At 38.4% G+C, this 25972-nt stretch overlaps 1 protein-coding gene across 2 annotated transcripts in view; it reads left to right on the top strand.

Moving 5' to 3' along the window:
- Positions 1–25179, top strand: part of si:ch1073-406l10.2 (uncharacterized protein LOC100536977 homolog) — a 31655-nt gene extending 6476 nt beyond the window's left edge. The window contains exons 3-6 of one of the 2 annotated variants that reach the window (XM_028804069.2): positions 6667–6765; positions 19770–19862; positions 21484–21582; positions 24821–25179. In XM_028804069.2, the coding sequence (XP_028659902.1) occupies positions 6667–6765; positions 19770–19862; positions 21484–21582; positions 24821–24928 (399 nt within the window). In that variant the 3' untranslated portion in view covers positions 24929–25179. Of the gene's footprint in view, positions 1–6666; positions 6766–18232; positions 18509–19769; positions 19863–21483; positions 21583–24820 lie in introns of those variants that run through there. The other variant, XM_028804070.1, reaches the window with a different exon arrangement.
- Positions 25180–25972: the final 793 nt, after the last annotated feature.

Below are 25972 nucleotides of genomic sequence, written 5' to 3'. Positions count from 1 at the left end.
GATTGACACACAAATTTTGAATGTGGTGCTGATCGTCGACTGCTTTTAGAGGTATAGGACAATCCAGGTTGTTTGGTATGAAATGCCACATCTGTACTTGCTTTTGTTATGGCACTAGCTATGCTATGTATTTAAAGATTAAATACATCAAGCCTGCTCCCCTGCTTGTACGTTTTGTTGTATTTTTACATCAGTATTTGAGAAAATTAGTCCTTTTCCCAGCTAGGCCAATCAAGGGTGTATACTGTAAAATAAGCTACAGTGACAGTCATGACTGGGTGATGTGTAACGCTAGTGGACCATAGTCCTGGGTGCATATGCACTGCAACTGTGGACCGTATAGGTCTAAAGGTCGGTAAGTGTAACAATAGATAAATGGGAGAAGCACTAGAGATGTAACATATAACTGTAGTCTACAGGAAAATAATCTGTGCATTTGATAAAAAGGATGTAATGTTTTAAGGAAAGGTGTCCCCAAATGCCTTTGAAATGGTAAAACACATTGGTTTTAGGATCATCCAAAAGGATAGAATTCTAGGACGGCTGATACGATGTAACACAGGGTATTATACAAAACCAAAGCATTACTCTAAAGTCAGTGTCAAATCCCTAGCCCAAGTTACTGCAAAGTTAAATGTATGCTTTGTTTCATTTCTTTTTATTCCGTTACTTTATTGCTAGGCTAATTTGTAATTTTTTTTTTTTTGGAAAATCCAATAGTTTTAAAAGTAGCCCATTGCCTCCATCATTTTATAATGGAAGTCAAAAGATGCACTCATATGAAGAGCAATGTGTGCTCAGCGTGACAGTGTCTGTAAAAATGATGTGAGGAAGAGCAGCACCTGTGAAATAGTAATCCTCAGACTCAGTTCTGGGGTCCTCATATGACTGCTGGTTTTTGTTCCATATAACTTGTTTTGTTAATTGGACTCCTAGCTTAATTAAGCAAGCGGTCATTTCTCCATTTCTGTGTTTTGGAGTCAATAGAGAAATTGCAAACCTAAGTTTGATAAATATTAATTAGAGTGTACCAAGAATGTATCTGTGTTACATAGGAATGATTTAGTGCCTTTTAAACTTAGTTTTTAAGATATTCCTCGTCATCACAATGTTCATTCTGCTTTTCCAGGCATTCTGGTTATTTAATCCATAATTAACTAATAAGCATGTTAGTGGCTCTGATGTTGTGCTAATTGTTATTTGTCATTATTGGGACACAATTAAGGGAGCAAACTACACAGAAATATGGTAAATTCACAAGAAGAAAAACACAAAAGAATGTTCAGCATTTAAAACTATAATAAACATAAAGATTTTATAAGTTTTACTAGGGGGCTTCACCCCCTGCTTGCTTTGCTCGCCAACCCCCACGGCCTGCACTATGTGCCAGCCACTTTGCGTCTTTGCCGCTCTTGTATGTGGATTACACTTTCACCAAACAACAAATCTTTTAATTCTCATGAATACGCCTCTTCATTGGGAAGAAACACTACTTTTCCCTGATGGCAACATGAATAAGATAATCTACAAGTCTCTGACTTAAAGTTTAAATCTGAACAATATATTCGATCTCTGTTTGCTGTTCCGTTATTTCACCGAGTAATAATTTCCGTTTGTGATCTTTACTATCATTTTTTGAGACTTGCGAATTTTAATACTTTCATTATCTCTAACCTGCTCTGCATGTGTATCACACCAACGTTTTTGAACCTCTTCACGACGTTCTACTTTGTCATCTACTCTATGTCTTTTATTTCCGTCCCTGAGTGTGGTTAAATCTCTTGGCACAAAGTCTCGTCTCGCGGGACATGAAAGTACCCCTCTGAAAAAGTCATGTCTCATCCCAGTCTAAAAAGTCTTGTCTTGTCCCAGCATTTATTTATTATAATAGATAGATATATGAAAATAATTTACAATGCTGGGCTTTTCGGAATACAGAATGACAGAAAAGATAAAGAGACCAGCTAATTCATTGAGATCAGTTAAAGGTAAAATGACCAGTTGGAAGACAAACCTGCAGCCACATGGGGTCTCCAGGACTGACCACTGCACTAAAACAAATTTCAGAGAAAATGGTACTGCAATGATGTCACAAAAATAAAAATAAATTTAAAAAAAAATGCAAAAGCAAAATGAGTAAGGGCTATAAGAACAGTTATGATAATATGAGTAAGTATATATGCTATGGGGATATCCTGAAACAGACAATCTCCATATGTGCAGCTGCCTCTTAAATGCAATGGCCACCATGATGTTACAAATGGAAATATGCAAAGATCAACCCCTCTGCACTGAAACCTGTGCTTACAACGAGCATCTTTCAGAGTTTCATAGAGATGTTGAATAGGTTGTGATATTTGCACTGTTAGTAATTAAATATGTGTTCAATTAATGGAAAGAATGAGCTTCTTATTAAGAAAATGGCTGGTTGGAAACCCATAGCTTTTTGGGAATCAAGAATGAGATCCCCACGCTAGAACGTCTAGCAAACAACTGACTGCCCTACTAAAAACATCATTGTTAAGGCTGTGTGTTGCAATATTTAAAGAACACTCCACTTGAAAATGATACATTTTTTGTATGTTACTTTTCCCATGTAATTTTTAGTAATGGCTGAGAAGAAAATTTCATCTCCAGTTTTCATGCATTCGGAGATAATAAAGTTTCTCATATAACATGGTCAATGGTGACCAATGCTGGACAACAACAAAAAATATGAAAAAGACTAAGAACAAATCTCTCAATTCTTCAATGAAACATGATATTAAAAATGTTTCTTGGCTATCAATATAAACTGCATGGGGTAAATGACATATGTTACAGATGGGCTTTTGTCCTGGCTGGGATGGTCCCTTATCAGAGTGGGAGGCCATGAAAATTGATGATGCAAGTGTTTGGAAGAGCTTCACAAAGAAGAGACGTAGCATTCCTTCCCACAACCTGAAGGCTGGCATGGAGGGGCAGTATAATGGATTGACAGACCTGCTGTCCAGCTTGTACAGTGTACCCCTTGATTAGCCAGGAGGCCATATCAAAGGAGATTAAATGTGATGGATGGATGGGCATCCTGGCCTGCAAGGGTGTGTTCTGTGCCTCAGTTGGGAGGCAGGGATATTGGAAGGACAGGACGCATCCTCTTAGAGACAGCTGTCCCACCCATACACTAGACGGCAGTGCTCCTCTGGTGTGGCTCCACTATGAAATACCTGCAGTGCTGCATGGGACATGTAGTCCTGGAACGCAGGCCTGTTGGGTCCCTTGAGTGCCGTCAAAGGACTCTCTTGCTTTGTTCCACCTGACCCAGAAGTGCTTCCTGAGTGCTATATTCTAGCACTGGAAGTACTCCCAGGTCTGCCATAAAATCAGCTGCTCCACTTTACTCAGCAAGTCAAAGTCAAGAGGAGGAGGAGGAGGAGGACAAAGCTCACCTGTGGAGGAGATGAAAGAAAGACAATTGTACATTTCCTTGTTAATTGAACAGAAGTCTGTGCAAGGTATAAACATATTGGTTTCAACTTACCATTGGTGTCTGTGGAGTTGTGTCAAGGGTTTGGGGCCCTGCTATGCTGCCTAGTGACCACACATATTAAAAATATGTAATTTTTAGGTGGAGTATTCCTTTAAGGATTTGGATAAACACATCAACAAATATAATTCCAAATAGCCATCAGTTATACCAGGGATCTCAAAGTGCAGTCCTGGAGGGCCACAGTAGCTTCAGGTTTTCATTCTAACCCTTTTCTTAATTAGTGACCTGTTTTTGCTGCTAATTAACTTCTTTTGAATTAATTGTAATTGACTTGCTCTTGAAGACTCAGAGCTCTTAATGGTTTCTTTTTCCTTAATTAGCAGTTAAACAATAATGAGATAGAAAATGAACCAAATCATGGCCAGCAAACTGTAACCATCATACAATACCTGAATATAAAGAAAGGTGAAGGTCTCAGGAATGCTGATCTGCTCAGGTCCCCAAAACATATTAACAGTGCTCTTAGAAAGAGAAAATCAACAATTTTTAAAATGTCTGCTATTGCACAATGAAAGCAGCAACAAGTCATGGAGTTAAAGAATGGCTTTAATTAACAACAAGAATCGGCGCCTAATTAAGCAACTGGTGGAGTGAAACTGGTTGGAGTTTGAGGACTTGACTTAGTTGGTCTTCTGTTGGCTCACTCACTTCACATTTCATTTCTGTTTAAGGAAAGAAATGAAGCGATTCAGAGGAACGATGAAGAAATTCCGGGGAAGAAATCTTAAAAACAAGTCAATTGAAATTAATTCAAAAAAGTTAGTTAGCAGCAAAAACAGGTCACTAAATTAAGAAAAGGGTTAGAATGAAAACCTGCAGCCACTGTGGCCCTCCAGGAAACGGCGTTTGAGATCCCTGAGTTACAGTGCATCCGGAAAGTATTCACAGCGCATCACTTTTTCCACATTTTGTTATGTTACAGCCTTATTCCAAAATGGATTAAATTCATTTTTTTCCTCAGAATTCTGCACACAACACCCCATAATGACAACGTGAAAAAAGTTTACTTGAGGTTTTTGAAAATTTATTAAAAATAAAAAAACTGAGAAATCACATGTACATAAGTATTCACAGCCTTTGCTCAATACTTTGTCGATGCACCTTTGGCAGCAATTACAGCCTCAAGTCTTTTTGAATATGATGCCACAAGCTTGGCACACCTATCCTTGGCCAGTTTCGCCCATTCCTCTTTGCAGCACCTCTCAAGCTCCATCAGGTTGGATGGGAAGCGTCGGTGCACAGCCATTTTAAGATCTCTCCAGAGATGTTCAATTGGATTCAAGTCTGGGCTCTGGCTGGGCCACTCAAGGACATTCACAGAGTTGTCCTGAAGCCACTCCTTTGATATCTTGGCTGTGTGCTTAGGGTCATTGTCCTGCTGAAAGATGAACTGTCACCCCAGTCTGAGGTCAAGAGCGCTCTGGAGCAGGTTTTCATCCAGGATGTCTCTGTACACTGCTGCAGTCATCTTTCCCTTTATCCTGACTAGTCTCCCAGTTCCTGCCGCTGAAAAACATCCCCACAGCATGATGCTGCCACCACCATGCTTCACTGTAGGGATGGCATTGGCCTGGTGATGAGCGGTGCCTGGTTTCCTCCAAACGTGACGCCTGGCATTCACGCCAAAGAGTTCAATCTTTGTCTCATCAGACCAGAGAATTTTCTTTCTCATGGTCTGAGACTCCTTCAGGTGCCTTTTGGCAAACTACAGGTGGGCTGCCATGTACGTTTTACTAAGGAGTGGCTTCCGTCTGGCCACTCTATCATACAGGCCTGATTGGTGGATTGCTGCAGAGATGGTTGTCCTTCTGGAAGGTTCTCCTCTCTCCACAGAGGACCTCTGGAGCTCTGACAGAGTGACCATCGGGTTCTTGGTCACCTCCCTGACTAAGGCCCTTCTCCCCGATCACTCAGTTTAGATGGCCAGCCAGCTCTAGGAAGAGTCCTGGTGGTTTCGAACTTCTTCCACTTACGAATGATGGAGGCCACTGTGCTCATTGGGACCTTCAAAGCAGCAGACATTTTTCTGTAACCTTCCCCAGATTTGTGCCTCGAGACAATCCTGTCTCGGAGGTCTACAGACAATTCCTTTGACTTCATGCTTGGTTTGTGCTCTGACATGAACTGTGAACTGTGGGACCTTATATAGACAGGTGTGTGCCTTTCCAAATCATGTCCAATCAACTGAACTTACCACAGGTGGACTCCAATTAAGCTGCAGAAACATCTCAAGGATGATCAGGGGCAACAGGATGCACCTGAGCTCAATTTTGAGCTTCACGGCAAAGGCTGTGAATACTTACGTACATGTGCTTTCTCAATTTTTTTATTTTTAATAAATTTGCAAAAATCTCAAGTAAACTTTTTTCACGTTGTCATTATGGGGTGTTGTGTATAGAATTCTGAGGAAAAAAATGAATTTAATCCATTTTGGAATAAGGCTGTAACATAACAAAATGTGGAAAAAGTGATGCGCTGTGAATACTTTCCGGATGCACTGTATACTAAGAATAATGGCTTTAGTATACAAATGTAGAAAGTGTACTTTCCTTAAATGACCCTCTCTGCCTGGATGATTAAAGGATTTCAGGCATAACGATACACAATATTACTATCTGTTTAGATTTGATTCTGAAAACATGTTTGCTGCAATTATTCAGCCTTCCAAATGAACCACTAATGTTTCCTCCATGATCACGGAGGGTAATATCGTCAGCATTTCTGAGATGAAAAGTTGAGTATGAAAAGTCACTGGACCACATGAACACCGCATGTCTTTTTCAGGTATTAAACTACTCTTTGGCATAGTAAATCATAACTCATTGTTACTTTAATTTTAAAATTGAAGATATTAATCATGTATGATTTCTCAGTCTTTGCAGACTGCTGATTTACTGTTGGATATGCTTTGAGCCTGTGAGGACTGATACTAGCTAGCATCAAAATTGTATAAGCCTGTTCTAAATTAAATTTGAGAAGATTTTTCAGTATAGTGCACATTCATTTTGAGACAGTTTCTGGACAGTTTGAAAAGTTATTTGTTCTGAATTTACATTACTGTTCTGAAAGATCTGTACTCACAGGCGGCTAAATGGTATATGCTGTTGGATTGATTACCTCTTCCTTGTGTTTCACAGCGTGAAGCGGACTGTGTTGCTTGCTTTCTTGCTCCAGGGGACCAGTTTGATACGCAACGTTCATATATTAGTTGCGAACTAAAGAAATTTGTTACACAGGTACAGTACTAATTCTTTAAAATACTGTATGCATGACAGCAGTGCTCTGTATTCATATGCAGTATATAAGGTTATAGAGTATTTTTTATAATGTACATATCATTATTCTTTAATTGATTCATTTTCTAAACTTACGGATTCTACCACTCACTACTTACATACAGTATATGCCACAGCCTACCAGTCTTATCTGAATATGTGGGACGAGCACAATGTGGACAAGGGGAGAACATGCAACTCCAAACAGATATAAGATTATGCCTCTGGATCTGTGAGTTGTCAGTACAAATCGAGGTACCACCATATTGCATAACTAAAATGTGCAGGGCTAAATAAGAATATCAAACAGGAACAGACTGCAGTTTATGTTGCTCTTCTGGGTAATCCTACTTCAATAACTTAAAACCTTTTTTAATGCCTCCTTATATAGTTCTTCTTTGTTCTGAGACCAGTCCAACCTGTTATTAATGTGGACCCCTAAGTACTTGTAAGAGTGGACCACCTCTACATCCACTCCTTAAATAGTGATTGGGTGTAGATGATCTTTAGTATGTTGAAAGTCAATAACCAGTTCCTTGACTTTGCTGATTTTAAAATGCAGATAATTCTGTTTGCACCAAGAAATAAAGTACTCCACCTGACTCCTAGACTGTCTCTTCCCCTTTATCAATACATCCCATAAGTGCAGAATCATCTGAGAATTTCTGCAAGTGACATGACCTGCTGTTATATTTGTAGTTGGAGGTGTACAGAGTGAAGAGACAAAGAGACAGGACTGTTCCTTGTGGTGCTCCAGTGTTGCTCACATCTGTATCAGAAACACTGCAGTCTGCCCGACAGATAGTCCACTATCCAGGACAACATAGTCTTATCTACTGGCATATCTCTGAGTTTACCTCTTAACAGGGATGGCTGGATGATGTTGAAGGATCTGGAGAAATCAAAAAACACAATTCTCTCAGTAATGCCAGCTTTCTCCAGGCGAGAGTAAGCCTTGTGGAGCAGATAGATAATTGCATCATCCACTACAAATTTGTTCGATTGATAAACTGCAGTGGGTCCAGGTGAACTACCACAAGAAGACTCATATAGTCCAGCACCTGCCTCTCAAAGGTCTTCATGATGTGAGTCATAAATGCCACTGGTCTGTAATCATTAGGTGAAGGCCTTCTTTGGAACAAGAACAACGGAGGAGGTCTTCCACAGCAGGCACACTTTCTGAAGCCACAGGGACAAACTGAACAGGTGACAGAGGACACGACAAAGTTGGTCAGCATAGGCTTTAAGAACTTGAGGACTGTCTCCATCTGGTCCCACAGCTTTTCCTATGTGTAGCTTTCACTGTTGTCTCCTTATTTGGTCTTACGTTGTGGACAATCCACATTGATGGTCAGAGGTGAACTTGTCACTGGCTATTCCAGTTGACTTGGTAGGAATTGTTCATGTAGTAGGGATGGTGTGAGAAGACTAGCCATTGGAAAAATGTGGCAGTGGAAGGGAAAAATCTATTAAAATATTGGTTCAAGGCATTAGCTTCATCCGCATCCCTTTCTATCACGAGTCTTGGATTACTTAAGTCCAGTAATTATGCCCAGTTCATTCCAGACATCCTTTGTATCTTGGTTCATACTTTTCTCTTTTTCTTTAGCACGTGCTGTATGTCCTTCATAGCCTCTTTGTCACCAGATTTGAATGCTCTCTTTCTCATTCACTAGACCTATTAGCTCCATAGCAATCCAAGTTGCATTGTTTAGAAAGCAAAGCACTAACTTTGTGGGTACCACTGTGTTGGCACAAAAGTTAATATAGTCGGTGATGCAGTGGAAGATTCCCTCAATATTGTCCCCATATGACTAGCACATCATTTTCTAGTCTTTCAGTTGGAAGCTGTCATTAAGAGTAATTTCAGCCTCCAGGCTCCACTTCCTCACTATTCTAGTGGTAACAGGTTGCTTTTTTAATAACAGACTTGTAGCTGTGAATAATATGAATCAGGTTGTGGTCATATTTGCCCAAAGGTTCCATTGAAAGGCATCTTTAACATTTGAATATAGCACGTCCAGCTTGTTATTTCCTTGAGTGGAACCAGTCACAAACTGACATAAATTTGTCATTGTTCCTTCCAAAGTCACATTGTTCAAGTCACCACATATTATAACTGCAGGGTTAACTGAGCCATCATTAAAGTGTTGGGGACAGAATGAATCATATCCATTGCTAAGTCCCCATTTGAAGATGGGGGAATATAAACATTAATAAGGATAATGTAATTTATCTCACTGGGCAAATAATGTTGCTGAATTCCCAGAGCCAGAATTCCAATGTCTTAATTACAAACTGTAGTTTTAACTGTAATATGCACCCTTTCACACCATTCCCCATTCACGTAGATGACCAGCCCCCCTCCTGTCTTTTTTCCACACTGCACTGGGTCTCTATGTGTTTGAATTAGATGAACTTCAGAATACTGATGTGTGGATTATGTGACAGGAGTAACATCAGATTTTTTCTTGTATGTTTTTATATTGTTTGGTGCAGTCTCCTTAGCCTTAAAATGTGTTATCTATGTGCTCCATGAAAACACGAGATTAAAAAGTTTACTCAGTCATCACTACAAACTACATGGAGTAAATATATGCACCATATAATGAAATACTAAGGTTTTGTGTCCAGTCCCTCAGAGCAATCTGTGGCTTTGGTGATGCAACAAACAAGGAGGTGCCAAGTGTGAGACACAGGAGGAGTAATGAGGAATGCTGAGAGAGACGAAAAGTATTAAATTGGACAGGAGGTGAGAAAGGTGCCCCAAAAATAATGACAGAGTCTGAGAAGCAGGGTTTATGGGAACATGTTTGAGAGAAGGCGCGTCAGTGAAGAGAGGTACAGACACGTGAATAAAGAGGGAAAGTTCTGAAGGTGTATGCAGGGCAAAGGATAGAAAATATTTTTAAATTATTCTATTACCCATCTTTGACAAGTGCCATACCTAGCATATATATATTGTGGCAGATGGCTGGGATGCCCCGACAATGTAAGTTCCGGGGAGAGAGCTTTTTCAGGACATTTTCTCCCCCAGACCGATAGTGGGTAGCACCCTTGGCTTACACTTGGGCCACAGGTTTGGAGCATGGAAGCTCAACCCTGCTGGGGCACATGGCTACCACCTGGGGGCGACTGGATGTTTATTGGGCCCTGTTTGGCAGCACTTCTGCTACACCAAGAAGTGCTTCTGGCAGAAGGTCATTGGACACCTGGGGCCTCATGTATAAATGGTGCGTACGCACAAAAATGTTGCAAACGCTCGTTTCCACAATCACATCGCGATGTATAAAAACTAAACTTGGTGTAAAGCCACGCACATTTTCACGCTAGCTCAATCCCTTGCGTACGCAAGTTCTCTGCTCGGTTTTGTAAACTGATGGCACCCAGCGTCAAAGCAGTGCTACTGTTCCCTGACACGGCTTTATAAAATGCACTGAAATTAACCACATATTATTTATTAGTTTAAGGCATCTCATTGTAATCAACACATAATCATATAATGGTGCACCAAATGGCCAAACTATTCTAAATACAATCACTGCTTTAGTGTTGTATAACCCACTGTATCTGAGTGTGGAATCATAGCTGTACAGAAGCTGATCGGATTATCGGTATACAGCATCTTGCACACACTGTCTCAGCCATGCGCGCAATCTATTTGAATTGTTCCCATACGGCAAATGCTTCAGAGCCTTTCCTGTAGGGACTTCACGGTTCAGAAACAGCTTCATCCCAAGTGCTCTAAATGCACTCAATCAATCCATCAATTGTTTCTTGTAGAACTATTTGTACTTATTAGTATAATACCTCACTGTAAACTTGCACTACAGTTATAATACTGCACAACCTGAGTCACTTTATAAAGTACATATGATGACAACTGGCTTCTAAGTCGATTTAGATTTCCAAGCGCTATCATCTTGGAGCTCTTGATATTTTTAAGATGAAATGCAGTAAAGCATGTTTATTACATTATATAGATAAAATGTTAACATCATTTAAATAATCTATAATGTTAATAATTAAACATGTGTGGACACGGTAGCGCAGTGCTAGAGACAAACTGGCACCCTGTTCAGGGATTGTTCCTGCCTCGCGTTGTATGCCTGTTGGGATTGGCGTGACCCTGGATGGATAGATGGATGGAATAATTAAGCATGTACTAGGAAGATATTTCAATGTTTCATAAAAGTTTTGAAGAATCATCGTTCTAAGCTTACAGAAGGCTTGGCATCTATTACAGAGCTGATCGTGTGATGATTGATTACTTGGTGAAAGAAAAGGAAGGACAGGAATTGGAGGTTAGCACGTTTGAAAGAGACAGTACTGCTGCAATAAATTATTTCATCAAAGGTCGAGCACGGCATAGCAAGTATCTTGCGGGAGGCAGGAACAATCTCTGGACAGGGCGCCAGCTCATCGCTAGTACTGCGCCACCATGTTCCCATGTTTAATACATGCTTTAATTCCTATCATTATGAAAATGATATCAAGTATACATCTTAATATTTAAATTGTTCAGAGAACTGTAATATCACAAATGTAATGGACTCTGTGTCCTGTCAGAGGAAGAGAAAGCCCGTTTAAGAAGCATGTAGTAATTCACACACATACAGTAGATCACATAAAAGAACACATAGAAAGAAGCATTTAATGTGCTACTTTAGTTACATTTGGATCTGAGAAACTAGTAAATTGAATGATTTTACGATGAAGTTTATGATGTTCTACTTTAATGACAAAATAAACTACATGATTAAAGTGGAAATTTCGAGATTAAAGTTGACATTTCAAGCTTTTTTCTCACTGTGTCCCTATTTTTTTTCTTTTCTCTGTACCCTAATGCACTTCCATATTACACTCAGACGGTGGGCTAAGACTTGCCTTTTCACGGCGATTTTGATATCTGACCACTTCTTATTTGTTTTGGACAATTTGCGACTTTCTGAACTTGAACTTTTGAGTTTCTCCGCCACTCTGTTACTCGATCAACTTCCTTTTGTTGTTTACATCACTGCTTAAACCAACAAATAGTACTTTTTTCCTTGCCTCCACTTTGTATTCGCTGAAATTCTTCTATTTTCTCCAGTGTTTTCCCATTGTCTTTTCACAGAACACTGAGCTTAAGGGCAAATTATATTGATTTGCATATTCAAAGAGGCGTAATTCAGGGAGGAGTTGGGGAGTGGTAGCAGGCGCGTGCATGTACGTTACTTTTCACACTGACCGGGATTTATGGAGCGGAAGAATGTGGAAGTTGGCATACACACAGATTTATGCATCAGGATTTTTTTGTGTATACGCACATTTCCGCTTTTGTCCGTATGCCATGTTTTAGTGTGAATTCTATGCATGGCATTATGCATGAGGCCCCTGGAGTCCATCCAGGTGTCCTATAAAAGGAGACAGTCACCACTATTCAATGGCCAGAGACGGGTGGAAGAAGGTCAAAGCCTTTATGGAGGACTAGAGGCAAAAGGACTGTGCTGTATGTGTTGGGCTCTTTATGTACTGGGCTAAAAAGTGGGGAACAATAGAAAACAGTTCTCCACGGAGAAATAAAACGTGTGTTGTGTGCTGAACTTGTGTCCTGCCTCTCTGTGTCAGGTTAGGGTGGCTGTACGTGTCCCGGGCTTCACAATATATATATATATATATTATGACAGATAGGGGGCGCTATTGCTCCCTTGAACCCTCGGATCAGACACCAGACACCAGATAAAAGTCCAAATTTAATATTTATTTGAACAATACAGTGCACAAAGCACCCTCCTTTCCACTATACTCTTCAATAAATCAATAATTACAAATACAATAACAAATCACAATCCTCCACTCCCAGATTCTTAGTCACCCTGCCTCCCAACTCAGCTCACTGCTGGGATTTCCCACAGTCCTTTTAAAGTGCTTGACCCGGAAATGTTTCTGATCCCTCAGTCCATGTGATTCTTAACACTTCCGGGTCAGGTGAAAACTCTTCTTTTTCATCCCGGAAGCACATCATTTCTTCTGTCCATGTGACTGGGACGTACTTCCGGGGTGTAGGGAAAATAGTCCTTACTCCTTCCTGCAGCGTCCTCTGGCGGCCCCCATGGTATCAGCAGGGCTATGAATAAACACTCCATTGTCCATAATTCCCTGCTGGCATTAGGGGCACTTCCACGCTACAGGGAGGGCTCCACCTGGCGGCCTGGGGGTATTGGCCGGGATGAATGGCCAGCCATATCCCACTATATATATATATATATATACATACACACACACACACTCACACACAGAATAAATATATATTTTTAAATTTGTATTTTCTGCCATGAAGCAATTCCACTTTGTTTCCATTTTTAGGAATTAAAAGCTGTCAGAGAAGAACAATGTGATGAGGTGGCTGAGTACCTGGTCGGTAGACATACAGTCCTGGCACAGATGATTGTTGAAGAAAAATGAAGTTTAAGGACAGGACTAATCAAGAATCCCTGAGAAAATCATCAGGGCATGAACATTGTGGGCAGCAATGAAATTTAATATATTTAATTTATTACTATTGTCTGTGTATTCAATATACTCCACACTCATATACAGTATAAAATCTTGTTTATAAAATATTTTATTTCTGCCTATTATTATTATGCTACATTGCTTTTCTTTTTATATGTTACATATTGTAAAATCTTGCTGATACCTTTTGCTGTTATGCTGTATCAGTACTGCATGCCATAGGGTTTGTCAGAAGAAATGCTAAGAAAGTTCTTTGTTTCCAAAAACATAAAATAAAGTTTTGGGGCAAACCTTCTAGTTAAATACTGATTCTTTAATTGTACCAAAAATAGATATAAATATCTGTCACCACATCCTGGCACTAGAAAAACCCCACCCCTCTGGACCCTGGACATGCTGGTGAATCTTTTTCCTTGTGCTCTTAGAGTACTTTAAACTATCACAAGTCTTTACTCAAGAGTTTCTTCTATCTGGCCATTCTACCATAATTGCTAGATTGCTGGTATGCCGCTGAGATTGTTGTCCTCATCTCAGTGGAAGACTTCTGAAGCCTACTTAGAGTGAGTTCTTAGTCACCTCCCAGTTATTGTGTCTCAGAAATGGTTTTATGCCATTGTCTTGCTCTATGCTTCACCACAATGTGATTATAAAGGTCTTGAAAGAGTTTTTTGAACTTCATGGCTTTTCTCCTGCCATGCAGTGTAAATTGTGGGACCTTATATACACAGGTGTGTGGCTTTCTGTAATTCAATTCAGTTTGCCACATTAGCACTCCAATCAAGTTCTGGACACATCTCAAGAATAATTGCAGCCAGCACATCAGCCAGCCTACACATATAGGAGGACACACGCAGGATTTAGAATTTCAAAAGGATTGAAAGATGACATGAAGCAATGTGGAAGAAAAATTAGACTTAAGGCTCACATAGTTATTTACGATAGTGTTTTGCCATCTTAGAAGTATAATAAGGTTAATACAGGTCAGAAACTTGTTCAGGCAAATCAGAAAACCGGATAAAGGTCAAGTGAACAACAATGACAAGAATGCACCAGGAGCAGGTCGATGTATTTCACCAAATGTGTGATTAAGAGATCAGTAGATATCCTCTAAATAATAAAACTGGGCAGTTGTCACATACACAGAGATTTCAATGGTAATGTGTAATCTAATAGATATTGAAGAAAAGGGATATAATGATGAAAGATTTTTATTTAGGATGGTTGTGCTCTATGCTAAACATCATCATATCTTTTAACCAAGCAGTGCGATATGTAAGCATTAATCAACACTGTTATATAAATTCAGTTATCAATAAGTCTGAGCTTCTGCTTCATTCTGTGATCATTCTGACCATGCTGTAACAAACTGCCTTTGAAGAATGCTCCCTCTAAGTAATTAAAAGATACAATGAACAGCTTTTCTCCTGCCTGATTACTGATTTGTCCTATTAGAGGATAAGTTGCTTATTTAATTAATATAATGATTTCTATCAAGTCATGGCTATCCATATATCTGACCCATTTCTGCATTCTATTTAACACAGAAACATTGATAACTAGAAATAAAGGGCAGTGTAATGTTAAAAAACGTTATTTTGATGCATCCGTAGTGTCCAGGTTTGCTAATATTCTCAATAATCGGTCTGAATTTAGTGTTTGTCAGCCAGCATTGTTATCAATAAAAGGTCATTTTTTGGATGGGAGCTGTGCCCCTGAAAAAATTGTCAAGAAATCTTCTAGCACTAAAATATCTTGGAACACTAACTGAACATCGAGAGAAAAATGCTGTAGAGCTGAGTGTAAAGGGAGGAAAACTAAAATAACTGTTGTCACACACTTGCGCTTAGGGGACAACTAAAGTGTTTGAATAAAAGTAATTCCACGCCTGACTGGGGGCGGCGAAGTGCGCTGATTCTCTCTCTCAATTCCTTTCAGACCATTCTTGGTGAAGTCACGCCTGGTTCCGGGGCAACCAATAGCGTCACTGCCAGTTCCAGCCCTGATGACATCACTTCCTCTACTTACATTTAAAGGCTGCCATTTTAAGGCAGAAAGTCAGTTCTGTGTTGGACTCTGTCACGTGAACATGTCTGTTCTTTTTGCTCGATTTTACAGCCGTGAAATATTATAAGGGTGGCTGCCCCAAACCTTTCCAATGTCTCTTTGTTGTTCTTGTGATAATGTCCAATGTGAAATATTCACAGCACATTTAGCTGAATATAACATAGCAGTCTGCTTCAAGAGGCAGTTCTGTTTTTTCTGAAATTCTAAATAATAATGCTGGAAATCCAAAAATTTTATTTTCAAAGATGAATCGTCTTCTAAACCCAGTTCATTTAACAGAATCCCTTCTGAAGTCTTCTAGTGAAACTTGTGAGACCTTTGTCACATTTTTTTAAACACAAAATAAATGATATTGGAAATAATTGAACACATCCTTCCAGAATGAATCCTGTTGAACCGAGCATGCTCTTTTTAGAGAATTAATTTCATTCTATGCAACTCAGTAGAATAATTTCTCAACTATAACCTTCCTCTGGTCCCAGTGGGATTTTTCAAAGAAATCTCAGATGTGCTAATTGATAGTGTACTTGACATAGTAAACTTGTCATTAGACATGGGGGTCTTCCCAAATTGTCTAAACACTGCAGTAGTTATTCCCATGCTTAAGACAAATAATCATAACTCACATGTACTTGACAACTTTAGAACTATTTCTAACTGCTTTTTTAAAGTAAAATTCTACAAAAAGTATTTTTTTTCCGCAATTAAATGACTATTTGACTACAAATTCTATTCTTAATAAGTTTCAGGCAGGTTTTAGAACAAATCACAGTACAAAAACTCCACTGGTTAAAGTAGTAAATGACTTGCAGGTTAATGTAGATAGATTCGTGTTCTATTAGACCTAAATCTATATGCTTCCATTAGGCCAGATTATCTCAAAACATAAGGTGAACTACAGCTATATAGATGACACACAGTGTTACCTATCTATAGCAACTATTGACCTTGATGCTTGAGATCGCTGACCCAATGTCTGTCTTGTACTTCTGAAAGGATGAGTAGTTATTTCCTCAAGCTGAGAAATCTTAGTTATTAGTTAAATGGAAATAGTAAGAGTGTGAAAAAAAACGTGATCCCTTAGCATTAAAATTCAATGCTGAAGTAAATAATTTAGGTGTAATCATGGACTCTGATCTAAAGTTTAAATCACATATTAACCATATTACTAGGATGGCATTTTCCCACTTAAGAAACATTGCAAAAGTTAGACCTCTTTTTACATTTTCAAGTTGCTGAAAGATGAATTCACACTTTTGTTTGTCTATTTATTGTAATGAACTCCTAACAGGCCTACCTGTCAGTTGCAGTTAGTCCAGAATGCAGCACCAAGAATCGTTTCTAGAAAAACAAAATCTCAGCACATCTCACCAGTTTTAGTGTCACTACATTGGTTACCTTTGCCTTTTAGAATTGACTTTAAAATGCTATTAATGCTATATAAAGCCTTAAATAATATTGCTCCTTCCTGTATTTTGGAGTGCCTTTCCCCCTACATTTCATGCCATAAATTTAGATCTTCTAACAGGAGGAGGAGGTTAGGAGCACGTGCTGATACAGCACCACACCCACCACATGACAAACCAACTCAGGATCCCAGATTAGGGCCCGAGTGCAGCCATACAACGGGTGACACCTCAGCACCACACTAGTTCAGATGAAATGGAGCCAGTGGGAGAGGCCTGCTTATAATTCCAAGAGTCAAGTATAAAATAAGTGGTGAGGCAGCCTTCTGTTGTTATGCACTGCAAATCTAGAATACTTTATAGGGATATCCCAGGATTAACATTGTAAATCATTAAAAAAAAGTTTAGGAACTGCAAAAATATATTTATTACTCACTTACTCTTATGTAAGAACACCTTAACAAAGGTTTCTATTGGTCTTCATAACAGTTATAAAACATCAGTGTGGAATATTGACATGGCAGTAAAATTATTTAAGACAGGGTTACGAAGACCCCAAGGGACATGACAGGGCAGCCCCCCTGGTTTACATCTGGGCCACAGTACTGGAGCTTAGAAGCTCAACCCTGCTGGGGCCTGTGGCCACCAACAGGGGGCACCTGGACATCTCCAGAGCCATGGCATGCAGCACTTCTGCCACACCCAGAAGTGCTGCTAGAGGAGCCGCCGGACCTAGAGCACTTCCGGGTGCAGTATAAAAGAGGCTGCCTCACTCCATTCGGGGAGCCAGTGTCGGGAGCCAGTGGACAGAGCTTGTGGGAGAGGAGTGGAGACGGCCAGATAAGAGAAGAAAGGACAGGACTGAGCATTGTGGCTGGTTGGTGCACCGTGTTGTGTGCTGTACAGAAGAAACAAAATAAAAGTGTGTGCTTTTAGACATTGTTGTGTCTCAGTGTCTGTCTGTAGCCGGGATGATCTTCTATAACGACAATGGAGATGCATGCCTAATAGGAGCATCCAAAATGTTACAAATAAGAAGAGACCTTTTACGCTACCAGTTATGTTTAGCTTGGCTCAATGGGACTTCTAGAGTCATCAGACCATCAGTTCTTCATGGGAACAGCAGAACTCAACACATTCTTTTTAAAAAAGCTCATTAACATCTGTCAATGCTTTATTCACATATTCCAATATGGCAAAAAGGCAAAAAGCTGGGATAGGATGGCGGTCTATCACTCGACACACTTACTCATACAAGGCAAAATTTAGAGTCACTAGCTTTTTTAATCTGAGGAACACCCAAGGGCAGAAGAAAATCCACACGGAGGTATCTGAACCCAGGTCTCTGCAACAGTTATAAGTGTAAAATGATGTTACACTGGCTAGAGCCCAAATGTCCAAATTCCATTCAACAAAGTAAAGGGGTGTACACTGCTGATTGCATAATTTGATGTCTGGCATCAGTTTTAGAGTTAATGTTTCACAAATCCACAAAAGCTTACCGGCACACAGATCTAGATGATGGGACAGTACAAGAGACAACAACAACAAAAATGTCAGTTCAGCTTTTACTTTTGCTGTTGTGTGCTGGGGTTCTAGAAGTTTTAACGAATAATAACGAATATTCAAATCTTCCTCAGCTGTACCAAAATGCTGTTGATCTCACCATGAAACAATTCACAGAAAGAATTAAGGCAACTACTGAATATGGTTTCTACAGTCTTACAGGTCAAAAGGTATGAATAAAAAGTGTGTGGTTAAAAGAAATGTTGAATATCATTTGGGTGGAAAGTTGTCTCAGAGGTTAATAGATAGATAGATAGATAGATAGATAGATAGATAGATAGATAGATAGATAGATAGATAGATAGATAGATAGATAGATAGATAGATAGATAGATAGATAGATACTTTATTAATCCCAATGGGAAATTCACATAATACTGCTGCCTCCTGGGGACTGGGGCTCAGTTTCTGATCTGGTTGTTCTCTGTTCATTATGCTCAGGTTTCCTAGGCATGCAAAGATGGTAGAGTTAGTTGGGTGGGTCTAAATTACTATGGTGTGAGTGGGAGTGAGAATAACTGGTATCTCCTCCATGGTCACTGAAGCTCTGTACCCAAAGTAACTGGGAATGGTGGTCAGGAAAGGGAGAAACAGGCTCAGTAAAGGAAAGGATTGATAACATTTATATTTATAGAAGGGGTCTATGAGAGGTTTGGGTAAGACTTAGTAATTTTAGTAATAGTAAATTAAGTAATTAAGACTATGTAATTTTACTTTACTGGGAAGTCAGTTTTCTGTGATTTACCAAAGAGTCAAGCTGCATTTTGACAAGCAGACTGTATCATTTGAAAATGAGTTAGACTAGACTGGCAAAAAAGTGTGATATTTAAGCTATTTTTATTTTAGATATTTATTTCATTACAAAGCCAATAATGTGTTTGCAGGACAGTATGTTCTCGAGTAACAAAATGCAGTAAATACATTGTAATGCATCAGTTTATTTAGGTGATGCTTTTATTCAAAGCCATTTACAAATCATATGTACTTTTAAAATTTTATTCAGTTCTATTGGTGGCTTAAATATGTTGACCTGCCAGGAGAGGCTTTTGTTTATTGTAAACTCACCTGCCTCTTCTTACTTATATATATATATATATATATATATATATATATATATATATATATATATATATATATATATATATATATATATATATATATATACTGTATATATAGTACATAGCACACTGCCATTAATTGAAAAGACAGTCTTCTCACAAGGTTTAATAAACTGCAGTGAAACATTAGGGGTGAATTAAATCAGTTTGATCCTGCAGGTTTGCTCAAGTGGACCACATTTTGAGAAATTCTATGATGTACATCAAAACTGGGGAAAGTTAAGACTAATCATTATAAAACAACCTGGCAGAGCATAAACACACAAAAAACACAATTGGTTCTCATGGTATGCCTCTCTGAATTGTCTTGCAGGAGGACGAAAGCATCAAATACCATAAACTGAACTTCTTTTTGAGACAAGTTATTTGTGAGGGCAATAATGTTTGTAGGTTCAATAGCAACAGAGTAAGTATAACCCTAATGGGTCTTTCAATGTTTGATATCATTAAAGAAGTTTTGTATGTTATTGCCAAAGATAAGTGAAATGATTAATGCAAACCTGAATATACAGCAAAACGTAAGAGTTCTGCTTCAGAAAAAAATTTGCAAAACAAATGACCAAAATGTATGCTATTGCCATATACTATATATTTTATTCTTATCTACAAACTTTTTCTCCATGTGTTTCTTTGTTTTCCACTCCAAACAATTTTTTAAATCTACAAATAAACTCACTATAGTGAGTTTCGCATTTCGCAATTGTGAAATCGCATGCCAAATTAATTATAAGGGCAATTTTGTGAAAATTTATATTAAACAAAATGCTGCAGTTTCATTTATCTCTAATTTTTGGATTATGCTTGATAGATACAGTAAATAGTCATATGAAGAAGGAGGATTGGCTGCCAAATAGAATGCCCTTTGGGAGCAGATAGATAGATAGAACTAAGACCAACAGTGAATGACTTAAGTGTTGGTGATCTTCTCTTGTCTGTGTGACAGCAGAGATTGTCTGAAGATACATTTCTAGTTTTACAATGCTGACTAAACACATATCTTTTTCTGGATATTGTCTCTAAATTCCTATTTATTCCAGATATTAAAGACCAACCTGTTTTTCACTGAATTCAGAAACAGAAAACCTCATCATTAAACTCTAAAACCCATCATTCTGCCTAAAACTGCCTTGAGCCATTTCAGTAAACATACATTTATGGTGGTTCTCTCACTTAATTTATGTCTTTATTAATGTTCAGCTCTAATACTATTACTAAGTAATACATGAAAACGTAACCTCGAAGTACACAGTCATCCAATAGATGCTTTGCAGAGGAGCCTTCATTGAAAGCCTGTTACAGGGACCACCAGGCACAGCCATCGACAGCCATGACTATGCTAGTGTGACAGGCAACGAAGGAACTCTCCAGTCCCAGGCAAACAACTACTGCTTAGTCTTTTAAAAGAACCCATAAAATGTAGGTAAACATAGAGGGCCTGATGAATTCAAACACAATACACACACACAATCCTAAACTCAATGGGATGAATTTACTCTTTTCAATGAACAAATTGGGAGATTAAGTCCCAATAGGTTTTTTTTTGTTTGAATGTCTCCTTCAATGGACACTGTTGCAAATCCACATTCTTGGGTCATTCTTGTATTTTTAACATCCTAATAGACAGGATCTTCTGAAACATGAGGTCTTGGGTGATCGCCTCTGTTTGCCAAACTTTAGCTGGCCCTGATCCGTGGTCCTTACTCCTTATTAAGGAAAAATTCATTAAAGATCGCCAACTGGAATCTTGAAAACTTTTTTATTCTTGTTTGTTTCAAATTATGTATGTTATTTAGAATGTTTTAAAAATAAAACACTCGGGAGCCTGCATTGTTATGTGTATGTAATAAGCTAATATAGTATTTCAATGGGTATGACTAGCTAAATATTTTTGTAAAATCAACCTGATTTTTTGTCTCATTAAGACTGACTTTACAAGAATAATTTGATTTCTTCTTGTTGCATTTTTTTGCCTTTTTTCCTTTCTATGTTATACTCTCATTCATATGCTTTCCCCCTCTCTTTTATAGCCGCTGATCGACTGTGTAATGTGTTTTATTAGTAACGGTGACAATGTCAAAGATGGTGCTTCTTTTTCCCACTGTATAATAAGACCTGCATTTCTTCAGGTAACGTACACATTATCTAATTGTAAACATTACAGTATTAGCTTTCTAACCATTATTAATTTTATTTATTGTATGCTTTATGTGAAAAATGTACTTCTTAAATCAAATCAATCAGTTACTAGTTTAATCAAATTAATGTTTGTTCCTATGATGTGCTAAAGATTTTATCTTAAAAGATTGTGACAAAGCTGCTATACCAGTGTATAACCCGACACAGACAGACACAGGAGGCACACTGATAAAACAAATAAATGTTTTATTTTTTTTCTTCGCCTGTGGGTAACGCCTTCCCTATTCCCACTGGCACAACACAGTTCCAATAAGCACAAGCCCACACAATTCTTCTTTTCCTCTTTCTCTTTTCTCCACCACTCCGGCAAGCTTCATCCACTGCCGCCCGACTGTGGCTCCTGGGGTGGTGGCTACTGGCTTCTTTTATAGCCCACCCGGAAGTGCTCCACCTATTTCCGGCTGCACCTCTGAATGTGGTGGAAGAGCTGTCCACATGGGCTCAGGAACCACTGCAGCAACCCCTGGCAGCACCCCCGGATCCTAAGAGGGTTGCAGAGAACTCCATCATCTCCCATGTAGCCCTACGGGAATCCGCGGCACCTTTGCCACCCAGGGGGGGCTGCGATCAAGTGTCCCGGGGGAGGTACTGTTCAGTCCCTGCTTGTTTCCCTGGACCATATAAAGAAGAGGCGTCCCGGCTGTCCGAAATGAGATTTTTTCCCTAAAAATGATCAATTTTGTTTTCATTTGAATATTGGTGGCTATTATCTTACTAAAGGAGAAAAGTGGACCGACATTATTTGATTTTAGAATTTACATTAATTTAACATGACATTTTAGTAAAAGTATGCAGACTTATTATATGTATATATACAGTATGACTTATTCTATAAGATGTTGGGAAGTGATACCTTATGGAGGACTATTTCAGACAAAATTAAAAGAATTTGTGAATAAATAAAAGTATGAAATGTGATAATAAATACATAATAACGAAGATGATATGTGAGCATAAATAGTTAAAAGTGTCACCAAATATGTTTTTTGTTGCTTATCTATATATGTATGTATATGATTATTTCATAATTTTTTTATTTCGGTGACACCAACATTATTTCTTCTTTTATTTATTTCTGTGACAACCTGTTATTTAATTACATATTTCAAGTCTGCACGTCTTTCTCATAGAAAGGAAAAAACAAAACAGCTTAAGCAATTTGTCTCGTTAAAGCTTTGTAAATAGGCAACCACTTACTATTCCATATGGAAATGAAGTACGAGCTATGTTAATAATTGCTATTCATTCCACAAAAATGTGGAATGGGCACAGAAGGTAGGTGCTGTCCACATACAAGCTGTGCATATAAGTTTTGCTTAAAACATAAGCTTTTCTAGTCAGGATATTACTGTTAACAAACACTACAGGTTCACCTTGGATAATGCAGAACCTGTGTAAATTAAGGCACATATGTTTGGGTTTTATTGTATAAGTAAATAGGCCTTGAAACAAGAAATCATTGTGACCATTGGATTCCTGGGTCTCATGAACACACAGAATTATTTTTTAAGAATGCCACGCACCATTTATAAATTTGAAATTAAGAGTCAAATCATGAGAGACACAGATTAAAGTGCACAGCTAACCAAACAGCAGACTAGAGATCTGTAGTGCAGGACTCGTGGGATCTAATGCAATTACTTGTGATGCACTAGTATTGTGGATGGGAGCAGCAGGAGGCAGAGTCTGGGAAATTAAAATTAAATTTAAAACACAGAAGCAAACATGATCACTGCCATGTGTGGCTATGCAGTACTGTGAGAAAGTGGGGAGTGTTTGTTAACAGTAATATCCTGACTAGAAAAGCTTACGGTATGTGTTAAGCAAAACTTGTATGTGGACAGCACCTACCTTCTGTGCCCATTCCACATTTTTGTGGAATGAATAGCAATTATTAACATAGCTCGTACTTTATTTCCACAAGACAAATTGCTTACACTGTTCTGTTTTTTTTTCTTTCTATGAAAAAGACATGCAGACTTGTGCTCAGAAATTATTATTTAAATCCCATCGAAAGATCTGTAATAAAACACTGATGAAGCAGAATCATTGCAAAAAAAAAGAAAAAAGGAAAACTGGGCAAAACAGGGGAAACTTTCAGCCACCATCTGGTACACGATTATGTTAAATAGGCTTATCAACCATACGTGACTTTTTTCCTTAATGGAAGCAATGTGTTTCTGCAGGCAGGTGTGGGACAAAACTGTTAAGAGTGCGGGTAGGAGTGGGACAAATGAGGCCAAGTGTATGTGGGAGTAGGTGGGCATGGGAATGGAGTACTGTGGGAGCGGTGGGCGCTGGTTTAAAAAAACAGTCGCACGCAGACCTCTAGACCAGAGCTAAAGAAGCTAATGCCATGACAAGTAAGCTGTGGCAGAAGGTGTCTTCAATATGGCTCTCAGGCAAACAAGCAATGCTGGGGAAAGAACAAAATTTCAAATAGCACATAAAATGTAAACCAAACAATTAAGAGATGGTGGCAAAATTACAGCAGCAAAATTTGATGTAGCTAAAAATTAGGCGGCAAGGGAAAAAACAGTAAAATGAAAGATACAACCAAATTGCATGCAGTGCTAATAAGTTCTTTTGGCTCCTATTGCTGGTGGAAAATTACCATTTGAGAACAACGTGCAGTTTTTAAGATGTCAACTGCTTTTCTTTGATTTTTCCTTTCTCACTTGTATTGCATGCTGCACACTATTTATTTTCTGCTACCATCTGTTATATTAATGACAACTGCAATCTTGTATCTAAGGTGCATTTTTGTGATAACTGTTCGAAGCAAGCGCGATTAAAATGAGTGAAAACATTCATGCTTTACTGTTTGAAAAACGTAAGGGTTTTTAGAATTGACTGTTACTGACCCAGAAGAATTCCCTCACTTGTAATGTTTGTTGATGTCATTGACTGGGTAGAGCTGCCAAATACAAGAATGGAACAAATATTTGAGAATTTTTATATAAATAAAACTGGCAACACTTGACCCTTACCTTGTTTCTACAAAAGTCTTCAGTTTCTTACTTTCACACAGTTCTAATGGTGAAGGAATGAGGATGAGAACTGAGAAAAAAAATCAAAGCCTGCCATATTGTTGTTTGGTACAAATAGACATTTTTTTCTTCAGTTTTCAACTGTTTTTTATAACTCTGTCTTCTTTTTAAATCTTAGAAACAAAATAAAATTCGCAGTGAAAGAGGAAAAGGATGTTCAGGAGTTATAACAGAACATGGTCACAGAACTGGTGGGGAAACACTGTTGGCCTTAAAAAAGTTGTGATGGCTGTTTCTGAAAAAAAAAGAAGCGTCTCCTTCAAAAACTGCCTACGGATACAAACTTTCTTGAGTGAAAGACTTTGTTTTTCTCTATAAAGCAATCATGAAAAATTTAGAATGATAAATGTGGTTAAGAATATGAAATAACTGGTAATAATGCTTTTCATTTGGATCTTTTGAAGTATCATCTGGACTTGTTCTTGAAGACATGGATGTTCTTCATGTTCTTGAATAAATGCTATGCTGGCAAACTTACCAGTGAGTTTTTTTAAATTTGTGCAGCTCTTACAATTTTGTAGTGGTGGACAGAGGCAACATAATTGCATTTTTTGCATAATGATGAAATTATTTCTATTTTTATATGCCATGATGACACAGTCCTATGTACCTATTTCATGTGTATACTTGGAAAAAATTAAAGTAGCATCTATGTTTGCTTTAATTTCTGATATTGTTACTGTATGTGGTAGCCCCTGCAGAGAAGTAACTTGAAGAGCTCCAAATGAAGAATAAGACACAACCTGATCAAAACAGATCTGAGGTAGCCTGTGTGGCATGAGAGTTATCAATGACACAGACAATCAGGCCCATGTGAGTTTTTTTTGCATTCCAGAACATCAAAAAGTAATAAAATTATGGTTAGGATTTTCAGCCTGCTTTCATTATTTAAAGTCTGCAGACACTGGTTGAGGCCAAAGTCATAAAATGATACTATTTTAATCCTTTTTTTGAATCCAAGAAAATCTTACAATGTAAAGGCAGCACAATTATAACTCCCTCTCAACTTCCTTTTTGATTTCCATTTTCTCTCATTGTGGTGTTAATTAATAAATGATTATGTTTCATTTTCTAGTAAGGGAGGAGATGACAAATGAAAAGAATGAATACTTGCAATTGGGGAGGATGTACTTGTATGGCAAATACCACAAACCTGAACATCACCTTGTAAGATGACCTCTCTGTTTAGTGTGCTTGACAAATAAGCCATTCATCCCTGCTGCAGTCCCTACAGCACATGCGACACATCACCAGACTCAGTTACTACCAC

Source organism: Erpetoichthys calabaricus, chromosome 6 (genome assembly GCF_900747795.2).
Source record: "Erpetoichthys calabaricus chromosome 6, fErpCal1.3, whole genome shotgun sequence".
NCBI classification, from domain to species: Eukaryota; Metazoa; Chordata; class Cladistia; order Polypteriformes; family Polypteridae; genus Erpetoichthys; species Erpetoichthys calabaricus.
This window is presented reverse-complemented; position numbering and strand designations above follow the sequence as displayed.